At 42.6% G+C, this 15,917-nt stretch overlaps 1 protein-coding gene across 2 annotated transcripts in view; it reads right to left on the reverse strand.

Moving 5' to 3' along the window:
- The window catches only part of Srd5a2 (steroid 5 alpha-reductase 2), a 36,083-nt gene extending 23,981 nt beyond the window's left edge, over positions 1-12,102 (reverse strand). For both annotated transcript variants that reach the window (XM_051181903.1, XM_051181904.1), the window contains exon 1: positions 11,821-12,102. In XM_051181903.1, the coding sequence (XP_051037860.1) occupies positions 11,821-12,101 (281 nt within the window). In that variant the 5' untranslated portion in view covers position 12,102. The remainder of the gene's footprint in view (positions 1-11,820) is intronic.
- Positions 12,103-15,917: the final 3,815 nt, after the last annotated feature.

The raw sequence follows: 15,917 nt of genomic DNA on the forward strand, positions 1-15,917 counted from the left end.
CCAATAAAAACTAAAAAGAAGAAATAGCCCTAGGATTCAGTTGCCCTGATGAAAGGGCACAGCCTTCAAAATGGATGCATCCCAGTGTAGCTTCTTTATACACCTATCTCCATTCCATTGTTAACTTAGACAAAAAAAAAAGAGCAAGGAAAAGTGTATTGAAATTTCTATGACTTTGTTGAGTGAAAGTTTCAGGCCTGTCTGTCATCACCATTGCTGGTATCTCCCGCTCTATATTCCCTACTCGGTGGCCCTGTAATCACATTACCGCCCACAACTGTATGAGGTACAGGACTCATGTAAAGGATGTCATTAATCTTCCATAGGCTATAGCCTTCCACAAGTTTAGAGACTTACAAGATGAGAACTAAAGGTCCTTGCACATCAAGCATGAGAATGGATGATGATATAGTATTAAGAGGCTGGAGAGATGTCTCAGTGGTTAAGAGCACTTGCTGCTCTTCCAGAGGACTTAATATGGATTCCCCTGCACCCACATCAAGTGGTTCATGACTGCCTATAACTCCAGATCCAGGAGACCTGCTGACATCTTGTGAATTGTGTGAGCACCTGCACACATGTGATGCATGTGCACACAAAATAAACAATTTTTTTTAAAGAAAAGGATTACAATGGAACATAATAGACTTCCTGGGAAAACTGGTGCTCAGTTTAGAAATATAAACAATAGTCATGCAGTGGTGCCATATGCCTTTAATTCCAACTCCTGGGAACCAGAGGTAGGTGGCTCTCTAAGTTCAAGGCCAGCCTTGTCTACAAAGAAAGTTCCAGGGAAGCCAGGGCTACACAGAGAAACTGTCTCAAGAAAGAAAAAGAAAGAAAGCAAGAAAGGGAGGGAGGAAGGGAGGAAAGAAGAAAGAGAGGGAGGAAGGAAGGAAGGCAAACAATGGGTTTAGATGTATCATGAATATAATAAACAGAGACCACTCAAAGCCACAAGACATTCAAATTATCAAAGATGAAATATAAAGCCCATTGGAGATATGTCTGCTTCCAGTAAATTTGGAGTAATGGGAACTGGATTTATCTTTCAGCCTAGAAATAAGCAAGATACATTATATGAAACAATAAACAGTAGAAAATGAAAGACAGTATCTTCAATTATTTTCCTGCTACTATGATAACATACTCTCTCAAAGCACCTTAATGGAGAAGAATTTGTTGTGCTATTGGCTCCAGGTCACAGTGCATCAGAACAAGGAAGCCACAGTGACAGATAGCAGTAAATATATGCACCCTATATATGGTCAGATTATTTCTCCACTTATAGAGACCAGGGTCCACTGCCTAGGAAATAGTGCCACCAATAGAGAGCAGGTCTTCTATCACAATGAAGCTACTCAAGATAACCCCCCAGTACATAATCATTGGTCCATCTCCAAAAAGATTGATTGTAGATCTTAGTTGACAATAAACACTAACCATCATATACAGGGATCTCTGAGAAACAAGGAACAAACTATGTGAATGTTATAACTATCCCAGAGTGCTATTTTGAGGAAATTTCTAGACTGACGTACAAGGAAGGGGGAGTCTAAACTAAAGCTGCAAGATTCTTGAGTCATGAGATCAAGATGTGTGTAATGCTCCTTTCAGAGTACTGAAAAGAGAGACACTGAGTACTGAAGAGGGTCTTGAAGAACTCAGTGATGCTAACTTGTGAATTTGAGTAAGAAAAGAATCACCCAGAGCTGGAGAGATGGATCAGCAGTTAAGAGCACTGTCTGTTCTTCCAGAGGTCCTGAATTCAATTCCTAGCAACAGTAGCTTACAATCATCTGTAATGAGATCTGGTGCCCTCCTATGGCATGCATAACAAATAAAATATATCTTTGCCAGGCAGTGGTGTCACACACCTTTAATCCCAGCCCTAGGGAGGCAGAGGCAAGCGGATTTCTGTGAGTTTGACGCCAGCCTGATCTACAGAGCAAGTTCCAGATTAGACTCCAAAGCTACATGAGAAACCCTGTCTCAAAAAAAAAAAAGAAAGAAAGGAAATGAAAAGGAAAAAAGAAAGGAAGGAAGGAAGGAAGAAAGAAAGAAAGAAAGAAAGAAAGAAAGAAAGAGTCACCCAAAGATTAAGAACAGTACCTACCCAGCACTTACATTTGACTAGGAATAGGGTCCATGCCTACCAGCCAAAAAAAAAAAAAAAAAAAAAAAAAAAAGGAAAAACAAAACAAAACAAAATAACCCTCGTGATCCATGAGATACTGGTAGAATACTCATAAAGACCTTATTTTAAGAAGATTAACCAACCCTAGCAGGGCCAGCACTCTTATAAAACTACATATAACACGTGTAATCAAGACCTGAAAGGATTAAATTGTTTCCAAATAACTTAGCTGCATCCTAGAAGGAAGATCAAGAATATTTATAAACATGTAAAAGTTCCTGACCTCAATACTATAATTTCTTCTTTTGTTGCTGTATTGGTCTTTTGAGGCTGGGTTTTGCTATACATATAGTCATTCCTCTCCTGGATCTTCACATGTAGCTGAGACTTGCTCAAGCTCATAATCCCCCTGCTCCAGTATCCCAAGTGGTAGGATGATGGTAACTTACCATCCCATCTGGCTTTAACAAGCTAAAATCTCTGACCATCTAATGCAACTCAAAAATGTGGGGCAGCATAGCCCATAACTGGAATAATAATCAGTCAAAGTGATGAAGAGATGACACAAAGGAGTCTGTAAGGAACTCAGTGAGTTAAGGCACTTGCCACCAAGCCTGATGACCTAGGTCTCATCCCTGAGACCCATAAGGTGGAGGAAAGAAACCAATCCCACAAGTTGTCTTCTCAAAAGTAAGGTCTTTCTGAGTATTCTGCCAGTGTCTCACAGATCATGAGTTTTCTATCTGCCTGGTGAACTTGGATCCTATCCCTGATGGTGGATACTGTTCTTAATCTTTGGGTGATTCTTTCTTCCACACACATGTGCATATAGCAGAGAAAGAAAGAAAACTAAAAAAAGAAATGGCATTGATGTTAGAAAAGCAATAAAATTAAAATAACTATTATAACTACATTCCATGTGTTCTTAAAATTAAGCCATGACATAAAATATTCTCTAAAATTTCAAACTTCTATGGAGCTATGGATGAAAACTACAGTTGGGATGGAAAAGGTCTATTTGACTTATGGTTTACAGTCCATCAAAGGAAGCCAAGGCAAGAACTCAAGGCAAGGGCATGAGACAGAAACCCAGGATGGGATGCTGCTTAATGTCCTACTTGCTCTGGCTTGCTCAGCTACATTTCTTTTGCAGGCCAAGGCTAGGGAATGATACTGCCCACAGTGGCCTGGGCCCTCTTGCATCAGCCATTAAGAAAAGGCCCCACAGACCAATCTGATGGAAGCAATTCCTCAGTTGAGGTTGCTTTTCCCCATGTGACTCTAGTTGTATCAAACTGACAAAACCTAGTTAGCATTAGCATGAATACAGATGGTCTTGGTTGTAGAAGGACCATATATGTTTTTTTAACTCATAGTCCTATATGAATGTAACCTTTTTCTTTTAAGGAATCTCCTTTAAACATTTTCCTTGAATTCAGGTTTTAGGCACTCTCTCTCTCTCTCTGTCTCTCTCTCTCTCTCTCTCTCTCTCTCTCTCTCTCTCTCTCCCTCTCTCTCTGTCTCTCTCCCTTTTGTGCCCCCCAAATGAATTGCTTTTCTGATCCTATTAAATATTACTTTTATTATTTTTACAGAATATTATTTTTACAGAAAACTTGAATAATTTTCAGTGACATGTGGCCATTCACACATGATTTCAAGTGGCTTTTTAGGGACTGATTTAAGTATATTTCATATGAAACTGAATTGTACAATTTAATGTTTGAGGTGTGTGCATACCATGACACTGCACCATGTCAAACACATCCATCACCACCAAGGGGTCCTTCATATCCTCTGTACCTTCAGCAAACCACAGGGTCCCTTATGTCACCATATGCTATCCAGAAATGAAATGTCATAAACTCAAGAGCATATAAGCACTTATTTTGAATTTTTTTTCAATGTTTAACTTTTTTACCGTCAAAATATTTTCCAAATAATTCACCATTTAACATTTCTGTCATTAATGTATGAGCGCTCCATACAGCTGCTAATGCTCTTTTAGCACACTTAGCAGGTTTGTAATGATATTGTAGTTGAATTTGCATTTTTCCAGCTATCTCATGATGAGAATCTTTTCATGTTCTCATTGGGCATTTGGCTATTTTCTTGGGTAAAATGTGTATCTGTGTAATTTTTCCACTTAAAAAATGTAAGGTGTAAGACCAATTATTAGAGGAGAAGAATGGATTTTTAGTCAGTAAGAATTGACTGTCCATATGCAGAAAACCTTTTGAATCATAGTCTAATGCTGGAGATATCAATGACTCAAAGTGAATCATAGGCCTAAATACAAAACCCCAAACTACACATCTTCCAGAAGGAAGTACAAGAGAGTGCCCTTGTTACCAAAGGTTAAGCAAAGCCTTCTTAAATATAACAATAAAAGCACATGGATAAATGGGAAAACTAGAGCAGCTAAATTAAATGTCCTTGCTTTTCAGAAGATAGAGAATTAAAGAGAAAGGAAAACTATAAGCTGAGATAAAAATACTTGATAAGAGCCTACCTGGCAAAATATTTGTGTTCAAAATATGTAAATACCTTAAGGTTTAATAAGAAGACAATTAGGGGCTGGAGAGATGGCTCAGTGGTTAAGTGCATTGACTGCTCTCCCAGAGGACGGAGGTTCAATTCCCTGCACCCACATGGCAGCTCACAACTGTCTATGAGTCCAAGATCTGATACCCTCACACAGACAAACATGCAGGCAAAACAGTAATGCACATAAAATAAAAACAAATAAATAATTTTTAAAAGACATTTGAATAAACTGCTATTTAGAGTTGTTCACTAAATGGGTACTTTCGGCATGTACAAGAGCTCCCCTCAGAGCTGGGGACACAGAGCAGGTGAGGCTGTCACCTATGCTGCTAAAAGAAAATGGGAGAAGCCGAGAGGCAGAGGCTTTCCTCTGAAAAGGGTCTTCAGGTGGTTCACAGAAGGAGAAGGGAGAAGGGAGGGGGAAGAAGAGTCGATGGAGAGGAACCAAAAAGTACCCTATTTTGTAGTAAAGAGTGATCCTGGGCAACATGGACTAAATATAACAGAACAGTTTTGAAAATGGCCCAGAGCCTGACTTGAGGCTTTGGTAATACCACCAGCCAGTAGATACAGGTGACATTTAGAATGAAGAAGTGGGAAGACAGTCCAAGACTGAGTGTATAGAGTGCAGGATGGTTCTAAGCCGGGGGTCACCAGATGGGGCCCCTTTCATATCACATTTCCACCCACAAACCTGGAAATGGACCATCATTTGGGGGACAGCTCAAGCACTTGCCTTCCCAAGGCCACTCCACTCCACTCCAGTCGCCCACGGATCTACATGTACTCACTGAGGAATAGCACAAGCAAGAACAAGATGCGAAGACCCATGTAATCATCAGCATGATGCCCGGAACACCCAGAGCCCAATAAATATTGGCTTCCCCTCCCCCTTCTCCCTGCTTCCATAACCAAATGGAAGGCAAATTGCACTCTTGGCCCCAATTCAGAGGTTTTTAAATTTTAGAGCTCTTATGTTCAGCTGAGGTTCATTAGAGGCTTCTGGGTTGAAAACAGAAACTTTTGAAACAGCTTGAGTTGGGCTTGAGGCTCCCCCATGGATCTACCCAAAGAGAGTCAACAACAAGGTGGAAAGTATTCCAGGTTCCAGAAGCAAGTTGCCATGTCCTGGCAAACACCTAAGATAGGAAACTGTTGTATTCTGTGTAATAACAAAAGAACAAGAAAATGCATGTTCCCCTCTCCAACTGACCTTGGCTTATTCCTCTCACAGGAGGAAAGGCGAATACTCAACTCAATTGGCCAGTGTGAGAAAAGGGTCTCTCAAAGTGTGTGCCCAGTTCAGCCCTTCAAATCCCCATGTGCCCAGCCGCGGTCGCTGCTGGTAGTTTGAAGATACATATGGTGTTAGAGGACCCACATGGCTCACTTTCTGCTAAACCAGCTTTGTCAATTGGAAGTCTGACGATCTGGAATTGGTTCTGTCTGGGAAGCAATAGTGGAGCTGTTTGGGGACCCCCTCAAAACCCACCCACAATCTGCCTTGTCTCAGGTACACTCAAACACAGACAGGTCCCTGAGCTCTCAATGTTTGTCAGTGACATAACTGTGTCCCCCTGAGGCCCCTCCCCACTCTGTTCACATTTCCTGAAGCTTTCATTCCGACACTGCTACCACCCAAGTTTCGACCCAGAAACAGACAAGCATGCCCTGATGGCTCTTACATGTTTTTCCCCTGGAAGCAAGCACCTAACACTGTCGTTCCTTTTGTCTCCTGTAAGGCTTGGCATGCTGAGGGAAATTCAAGACTCTGGTAAAGGTCAGGAGTTCAAGCCCCACTCTCCCCTTTGTTATGTAAGTCGGTATAATTTGCCTCACCATGTATTTGGATCCCTGTTTCCTTGTTTTTGTTTGTTCTTTTTCAGTGACCTAGGAGCAAGGAGTTGGCCCTTTCTGCCATGGGTAAGAGTGAAATGGTCAAGAACTCCATGGTGTGTTTACATTTTGGTAAATAACTATATATTTCTTCAGATGGGCTTATGATGTCATCCCTTGTAAAAGGAAAACTCCAGGATAAATGCTCTTTCCGGAAGGCATTCACAGAAGGGACCTGGAACCCAACAGTTCTCAGAAAACAATGTTTACTATGTTTACTACCAAGTCTCTAATTAAGTATGACATGCACTTTCTAAAACACACTCAATGCTTTGCTATAGACTTTAACTAAACTTTACTATAGAATCACCAGGACACTAAATGTAAAACCCATGTCATACATTGCTTTCTTAAGGTTTGCTAAATCTAGACCCCTGTCTGTTTTGTAAAGAAAGTTTTATTGGGACACAAGCACACACACTCATTTGCTTATATAATATCTACCCATGCTGCTTTTTGCTACATCCCAAACAGGGGGCCATTTATTGCAACAAAGAGACCAAATGCCTGCAAAACCTAAAATAATTATGATCTGACTTTCAAGTTTGCTGTGGCCAGGAGTGGTGACACACACCAGTAACCATAGCCCTCAAGAAGCTGAGGCAGGAGAATAGTGAGTTCAGGCATGGGTTACCTTAAGAACCTGTCTTTAAAAAAAGTCTACTGACTCTCATTCTAAAAATTCTTTCAATGAATGTTAATAGGTAAAAATTACACATTATGAATGTCCTCAACATATAACCACAAGTGTGTTGCTTATCTCATATGACAATATAGTACAGAGATGTGTGTATTGTCACCAATGTAGACATTAAACATCACTGATTCTCAGCTAGTGAATTGTCTTAGTGAGCCTTCCTGTTCCTTAATATCTGAGACATCTGCACCTCTTAGATGACAAGTGACCAACGGAAAGGGCCAGGAAGACTTCAGTTAAAACCTCATTTTGTCACCACTGGCTCAACCTCTGGTGCATGGCTTCTGTAAAATGCAGAAGTTAAAAAGGAGAGGGGGGGGCTATGAAAGTTGGACAGAAGAGGATTAAGTGTTCTTAAAATAGATTTTAACCTATGTGCAAAGGGCCTTTGGGAAACTGAGGAGTGGCATCAGAATAGGGTCACAGAGTAACAGTGGCTGAGTCACAACTTCTTGCAGGAAAAGATGTCTAGCCTGAGTCTCACATGATAAAAAAGAATTTGTGCTGCTACAGTCAGTGGAGAAAGCAGCAAGAATTGTGTTAAAGCCATCCTTTTACTCAGCTGACTGGGAAGTTGTTTAGCGTCTCTTGGAATTTCAAAGATTCTAATATGTGAAGCCCAATACCTTCTAAACTGTATGGGTTTTTTCTTTCTTTCTTTCTTTCTTTTGTTGTTTTGTTTTTTTGAGATAGGAGTCTGACTCTGCAGCCCTGGCTGTCCTAAAACTCACTGTGAAGACCAGACCACACATACATCTTCCTGCCTCTGCTTCCCAAGTGCTAAAATTAAAGGCATGCGCTACCCTCCGTCTAACCTTTTGAGGGGGAAATTTTTTTTTTTTTTAGGTACTTCATTATTATTGAGGTCATTTGCAAATCTTTAAAAAGATACCATCTATGACAGGTACTTAAGTGATATAGTGATGGCTACAGTGTAGGAGACCAAGTGTTCTCAAGACAGAGAATAAAAAAAAAAAAAATGGACAAAGAGCCATTCCTGGACTGGAGTGGGGTCAGGTCAGCAGGAGGTGAGATCAACTGGGTTAGGCAGCAGTTATTCCCATATGGCTAAACATTCATCACAATAGACTCTGAAAAAAGGACAGTGATGTGAGTTGCCCTGGTCATGCAACTTCAGCGAGAATGATTGCTAAGCAGTTGCCAGCACTCTCACAACGCCGTCTATTGTTGCCAGCCAAGTTCATTCCTACACTCAACAAGTTTTATTTGAGTGCCAGCTGTATACTAACACCTTGCTCCAAGAACATAGCATGTAAAGAAATGATACAAAAGAAAAACACAGCTTGCCTTTGTGGAACCTATTCTAGTGTGTTAGCCTTGTGCTAAGGGAAGTGGGTTTTAACACCCACTCCATAGAATAGCTTGCTGCCCTGAACAGTCTCCAATGAACAATCTGCAAAAAATAACTGGGCCCAAACCTGTGCCCCATCTTATCCTTTGTTGTAGCAAGACAACCAGATGCTGCTTGCTTAATTCATTCTTGTTTTCAAGCCAATGAATCCTAAATTCTCCAAGAATTTTTGTACCAGGAACCCAAAGAATCTTCACAGTGTTCTAAACTTTTTCTTTTCTCTTTTTTTTCAGCTCTAGGACTTGAATTCAGAACTTCACAAATTCTAAGCTAGCTTCTGAAATGAATTTAGGAACCAGAAAGTTCACACTACCTTTCATCTAACCTAGCTACAAAAAAAGTCAAATTAATTGTATAACAATCAGTGAGTAGATAGGTAAATTATGGCTTTTATATGAGGTTAAATCCAAAGCAGCCACTTGAAAAGTATGCTCAAAGAGTGTGCAATAATGTAGGGAAATACATATCATAAAGTGTTAGCAGACCCTGCTGATGGGTCAGTAGGTAAAAATGTTTGCAGCACAAGCCTGACACCCCAAGTTTGGATCTTGAGAACCCACATAAACGGGCAACGTAATCCAGAACCCCTACCTTAAGATGAAGGTAGAGAAAGAAATGCTCACAAGTTCTTGGCCCAAGTAGCCTGGAGTACACACACACACACACACACACACACACACAGAGAGAGAGAGAGAGAGAGAGAGAGAGAGAGAGAGAGAGAGAGAGAGAGAGATTAATTTTTGAAAGCCTAAAAATGTTAATCAGGTAGAACAAAAGTCATATGTTCAAACATATATAAGAAGTATGTGTCAAAATCTGTTACCACCTATAATGAATGGCAGACATGTTTTGATACATGAATAACATACTTACATATTAAGAGTATATCTCTAATTTTTAAATTCCAGTTTTTGCTTTAGTGAACATCAATTATCTTACATGACTAAAACATTAACATTATTAATAATAGTACTGCTTTTCAAAAGCAAGAACAAGTATGAGCAGCCTATCACTGTGGTGAGAGCCCAAGATGGGATCCAAAGTGCTCAGGTATCAAATTCTGAGTCTTCAAACTACTGTGCCACTGGGGCGACTTACTGAACACAATCTGTTGTTTGTTCCAGTTTCTCTATCTGCAAAATGGTGGTGATCAGAGTCCCTACCTAACCGGTTGGTGTAAAGATTAATTAGTACCTATGCCATGTAGTGTGTTTGGGCACAAAGTCTAACATCAAGGAAGTGCTCAAAAAAAAAAAAAAACAGTATGAAAAGGGCTCAGGGGTCTGAAAGGAAGAGCTGAAACGTGGGTGGAAAGGTCCACAAATATCTTAGAGACAGGGCACTCAGAGCTGTGTCTTCAGGGAGCAAATTTCTCTCATACTCAGTCCCCAGATTGTCTTAATACATTTAAAGTCCCTCTGAAGATGATGAACATGTGCATGTTTGTTTTATGGGCAATTACTTCCTCGTTTGTTTTAAAGGGCACTGGTCATATTTTGTTGCACAAAATGCCTTTGGGGTTTAAAAAAGAAATGTCCTAAAAACTGTATTCATGGGATTGTCAGAAAACATTCATCATTTTTCTATATGAAATGGCCTCATAAAAATGCAGTTTTTATGACCAGGCTATGGTAGCATGTGCCTTTAATCTCAGCATACTAGAGGCAGAGACGGGAGAATCATCTTTGTGAGTTCCAGGCCAGTCAGGGCTAAGTAATAAAACACTGCCTCAAAAAGGCATTGTGGGGGAGGAGTAGTAAATTTGAAGATAATAAATGTCCGTGCAATCATATTTTCTTGTCAAATATCTATTTCCAAACAAGAAAAATCAATGCTTGTCTTTTATCTTCTACACCCAGCATCCTTCTTTCTGTACATTTGTATAAACTTAAGTGAATTACCCTCAAATCTTGTCCACAATAAGCTTTTGGTTTATTGGGCAAGCATTTAATGTATTACTACTTGCCAATACTTATATTTTTTTAAATGAATGAGAATTCCATTAACACGGCATGATTACTAAATCTTGAACAAAAAAAGAAGGTCCTCTAGAAGTTAAGGATAGGTTCAAATTTGCATGTCTGGTCCCTTCTTGCCTGGAAATGAGGTGTTCGCTGAGGGAAAATTATGTCTTAGGCTCCCAAACACTTTGTTTTTAAATCTAACTTCTTATCTAAATTGACGTGTTCTTCTGATAGGGAGAATGCTCTGCGCACAGCAACAGAGTCGGCCTTTGGCCCCCTTTCCCTCCCCAAGGTCCCTGCAGTGTCTACCTGAAGTTACTCATTGGAAGTTAGCTGGGAACCTCGCCAGCTGTATCACCGTCCTTCGTGTACATAACCTTTCTCGGCCTCAGTTTCTTTGACTGTACAATGGGCATATCAAGGATATCTCAGATGCTTACAGAGAAGCCAAACAAGACTGACAGGTGCTAAATGGGCATAGCAGGCACTTCAGCAGCCTGCCTGCCTCCCCTGGTGGTCTCTGTTGGAGGCTGCAGTCCTTAGACCCAATCTCTGTAGATTGCCTTCCTGTCTTTCCTCCCACAGAAGGAAGGCAAAATCCTGAACTCAGAATTTTCCATCTAGAACACTTGAGCCTTCCACTAGCTTTGACTCACGTATCTTTTAAGTCCTGCAGTACCTGAAAAGGCAGTGGCAGGGAGCGCTGCTTCTTTAGGGTGAGGTGTAAGGAGAAACCCCAGTATATTCTGTTCTCATCTCTCCAGGTTGGACTCTGCCTGGCTCCCTCTTCAGTCACACAAAGACTAAACTGATACAAGAACTTCAGAGAGTTCCAGAGATGCCACCTCCCGAAATCCCTAAACTCTACAACAGAAAGGTGAAGTCTAGAGACTGAGCAGGCCCTTAGCAAGAAGCATAGTTGAAGTGTCCTGGCCAATAGGGCCAATAGGGCCCTAACTCACTGCCACCTCCTCTCCAGCACTGCCAGAGACTGGACGGTTTAAGGCATCCAAGGGCATTCCGGGACAGTGAAGGCTGCTCCTGTCCAGCAGGAGTGTTGCAATTATAGGGAGCCCAGCCTGAAACCGGGTCCCTACCCGGCACTCCAAAACCGCCTCACTCGGAGCTCCTGCCCACTGAGCCCCTCAATGTTCATTAGTGTGCTGGAGCCCAGCAGAGCACTGCTCTCTGCAGGGAAAACGCTAACCTGTGGAAGTAATGTGCGGAGAAGAGACCCAGCAGCACATTCCCGGGCTGTCCGAGGAGGGAGAGGGGCTGCCAAGCGAGCATCCCTACAGGCACCACGAAGGAAGGAAGCTCCTGCAGGAACCAGGCGAAGCGTGCTGGCAAGAGAGGAATTCCCGACGACACAGTCTGGCTGTGTTTCCCGTAGTTGCCTGGTTCCCGTAAGTACAGGGTCAGGGCCCCCATGGTAGCTAAAGTGGCGCTACCTGCTAGCACTGGGCCCTGGTAGCACATAATCGGCATCTGGCCGGTGTTCACAGCTGGCGGCGGCTGCCCGCTTGACGGTGAGCGCGTCCCTTTATGGAGCATCAGACGCCACCCCGCATCTGCCTTTCGGACCTGCCCCCCTCCCCACCCACCTAGCCCCCTTCCCGCGTTCCTCCCACCTTGGTGCAGCCCGTCCTGGCTGTGCTTAGAAGCAATGACCATTTCGTCCAGCTGACTCTTTGAGCTGCAGCTGTGACACAGGACCAAAGAAAGCTTTTAGGGAGCCAAAAAGAGTATGGCGGGGGGGGGGGGGGTGTTCTTCCTCCGCCCGCGCCTGCTGTCTGTCTGCATAGATTTCAACTCCTTTTCTCCCTAGAAGGCCCTAGAATGATTTGCTCTTCACCCATCAACTTCCAATTCTGCAACTTCTGAGAACAAGCAATAGCCCATACAAAAGCACTGGGCGCTTCTCCATCCTTTTGCACACCCTCAGCGCACATCTGTGCTCGCCACAGATCGCGCTGGCCAGGACTTCCCAGCTGCTCCAGCTCCCTCCCCTCGGTTTCTACCCAATCCAGGTTCTTCCTGAGACCTCAGACTTGGCATTCCGGTGCTTCTGAAACCCTGTCATTCCATCTGTGCTGAGCTCTGCCTCACCACCGCCTTCCCTCCACCCCTTAGGCAGGTGCCAGGCTCAAGGGTAAGCGCCCTAATTCTCTGGTGGTTTCCCTTCGCAGCTCCTCCGGAGTCTCAGGGATGCCAGCCTTAGCTCTGGTTTGCCTTGCAGCAATGATCCTGAGAATGCGCACAACACCGCACTCCGCCTCCAGTTTCCTCAGAATCTGGCTCAAACTCTGCCTTAAGTTTCATGCTTCTCGCCAGGAACACCCTTTCCCAGTTCTGAAGTCAGTCGGGTTCCATAGGTCTCTGGACTGCCCAGCCCTCGCACAGCAGCCCCGGTTCTTTTCCGCTTAGGTTTTCCTTTTTCCCATTCCCCCAACCTCCAGACACCCCACCTCATTTCCATTCCATTGGCCGGACCTTCTCTTCCCACTTGCTGCGTCCTTCCATCCTCTGGTCTCAAACTTCTCTGATTATTTTACCCTGATTACAGTGATTACTTTACTTTCTCCTCCGGTCCCTGCTTGGAGTGCCATCATCCTTCCCTCTCCCTACATATTTGGAGCTTTCTCGCCCCTTAATTCCAGCACAAAGACTAGAATTACTCTCACTTCCCCGTCCTCTCCAGCCAGTCCTGGGACTGGCTAAAAGAATGCATATCCCTAGCCTGCTCCAGGTTAGGGAAGTTTCATGTGACAGACTGTGGTGCTTTAGTAATATAAGACATCCTCTTATTTCTGACCAAGTAGTATTAATATCATCCAGCTGCACTAAAAATAAAATAATAACCATGTTTGTTTGTAAATGATCGGCACACAAAAACACCCAGCCTGACTGGAGCACTGTGGCAGTTTGAATAAAAATGGTCCCCACAGGTCCATAGGGAGAGGAACTTTTTAGGAGGTGTGGCCTTATTGGAGGAAGTCTGGCACTGTGGGCAGGCTTTGAGGTCTCAGATGCTCTCAAGCCAGGCCCAGTGTTGTTCTCTCTTCCTAATGCCTGTGGCTCTAGATATAAAACTCTCAGCTGCCATGTCTGCCTACAAGCCACCATGTTTCTCACCATGATGATAATAATGCACTAACCCTCTGAACTGTAAGCCAGCTCCGGTTATAAGAGTTGCAGTGATCATGGTGTCTTGTCACAGCAATAAAACCCTAACTATGGTAAGCGTTTCCCATGGAATAACCAGGTATTGACATCTCAGCAACTTCCTACAGTTTGAACACTGGCTTTTTGTGGGTTTGTTTGTTTCTTTGTTTGTTTTGGGGGGAGGGGCTGTGTGTCAGGGGTCTGAGACAGGGTTTCTCTGTGTAACAGTCCTGGCTGTACTGGAACTCACTTTGTAGACCAGTCTGGCCTCAAAGTCACTGAGATCCACCTGCCTCTGCCTCCCCAGTGCTGGGATTAAAGGTGTGTACCACCACTACCCAGCTGAACACTGGCATTTTTTATGTTCAGCACTAACTTCTCAGTGCCTACTTGCCTCTAAAAGATGCTCAAATCTAGATTGCCAGCAGAAAGCCCAAGTATCAAGACTACACTTTCTCCCTGCTAGAAAACTTCACTTAGCTGCCTTTCAAAAACTTCAAATTCAGCCCACTTACCTTTTCCATTCTACCCAAGTTTCCCCTCTGGGTTTTGGCTGTTAGCTCTTATCTACCTTCAGTAACCATAGTCCCCTTGGGAGACTGACTTGTTGAGTTGGAGAGCTATGGATGCCATAGTGTCATAATCAGAACATCGGTGCTGCTTTCCAAATCAGCTCAATGGAAAAATTTTGAAAGAATGAAATGTTGACATCTCAGTTTCCCTTTTTATAGCTTTTCCAAACTTGAGTGTTCACTGTCCTCTTTATCCTCACTCCTAGAGCAACTTTTTTGCCAATTAACAACCCACAATTAAAGTCAGTTGCACCATAAAACCATTAGCCTGTGTGTCTGTGGGTTAGCCAAGAGTAGCTGGCTCATCCAGGCTGAACTTGACTGATATTGACTTTGTTGATACATTCCTCTGTGGAACACCTCAGAGCAAAGCTTTAGGCAGGCCTTGGATCAGGAAGGGGCCTTAGCCCAGGCTTTCATCCTGGGATAGGTGTGTTAGACTCACCATTCTTTGTAATGTCAATAAAATACAATAACTTAAAAAAAAAAAAAACCACACAAACACATAAGACCTGTTGAGGCACGGGCCAAGACCTAGCACACTCTTGCTTTCTAGTCATTCTATTAGCCAAATCAAATCACATGGCTGATTCATTTCCATTGTAGGAGCAGAAGACTTATTGCAAAGTTACACAGCAGAGGGCAAAGAGATATAAGTAGAGAATTGAAACTGCATGCATTAGATACACAAAAGAAGGGATCAAATTGCAAATGTCAAGCTTGATTGATTCTCATAAAAGGAATATGATCTCATAACCTGTACTTAGGTTAAGAGACAAATCTTCAGCATCCCAGGGGCTCCCCCCACACCTCCTCACACACTCTTACAGAATAAAGCACTATTCTACTAACTTCAAATACTGTAAATTAGCTTTTTCTACTTCTGAACTTCATTTAAATGGGATCAGAGAGTATTTGCTTTTGTGTGTGTTTTAATGGTGCTTGGAATTTATTTTACTCAGTGATTGTAAGACACAGAGACACAGAAAAGATGGTCATGAAGGGAAAGTTGACATTCTTAGATCCTTAGCAACAGGAGACACAGCATATCACACACACAACTCCCCAAGAAATAGCAGAACCCACCAAGAAGTATCAAGACTAAACAGGTGAAGCAGAAACAGTGGCTCAAGGTACAGAAGCTGAGCTTCATTGGCTGTCTTATGACCCTGGGTTGATTAAAACTGGCATATAAAGCCAGAATTTAAAATCCAATAGAGGAGGTTTTGGCTTGCTTATAAAAGGTATATTATAGTCATTTAAAAGTTTGGAAAATTGTCTTTCCCTGGGAAGGATAATTTCTGCCTTGTCAGCAAGGTAGGGGTGTGTGTGTGTGTGTGTGTGTGTGTGTGTGTGTGTGTGTGTGTGTGTAGCTCATCCACATTGCCACAAATAGTTCTGAATTTTTTATTCTCAATGTGTAGCATTCCATTTACAACTGACAAAAATAGTGTTGTGTGTGTTCTAGCAAATAAAGCTTGCTTGGAGTAGAGGGCAGAGCTAGCCACTAATTAACCAGAGATGTCTGGAGGACTGTACAGAGAGACAGGAAATGATGAGGATCCCA

This window comes from Phodopus roborovskii, unplaced genomic scaffold (assembly GCF_943737965.1).
Source record: "Phodopus roborovskii unplaced genomic scaffold, PHOROB, whole genome shotgun sequence".
Lineage (NCBI taxonomy): Eukaryota > Metazoa > Chordata > Mammalia > Rodentia > Cricetidae > Phodopus > Phodopus roborovskii.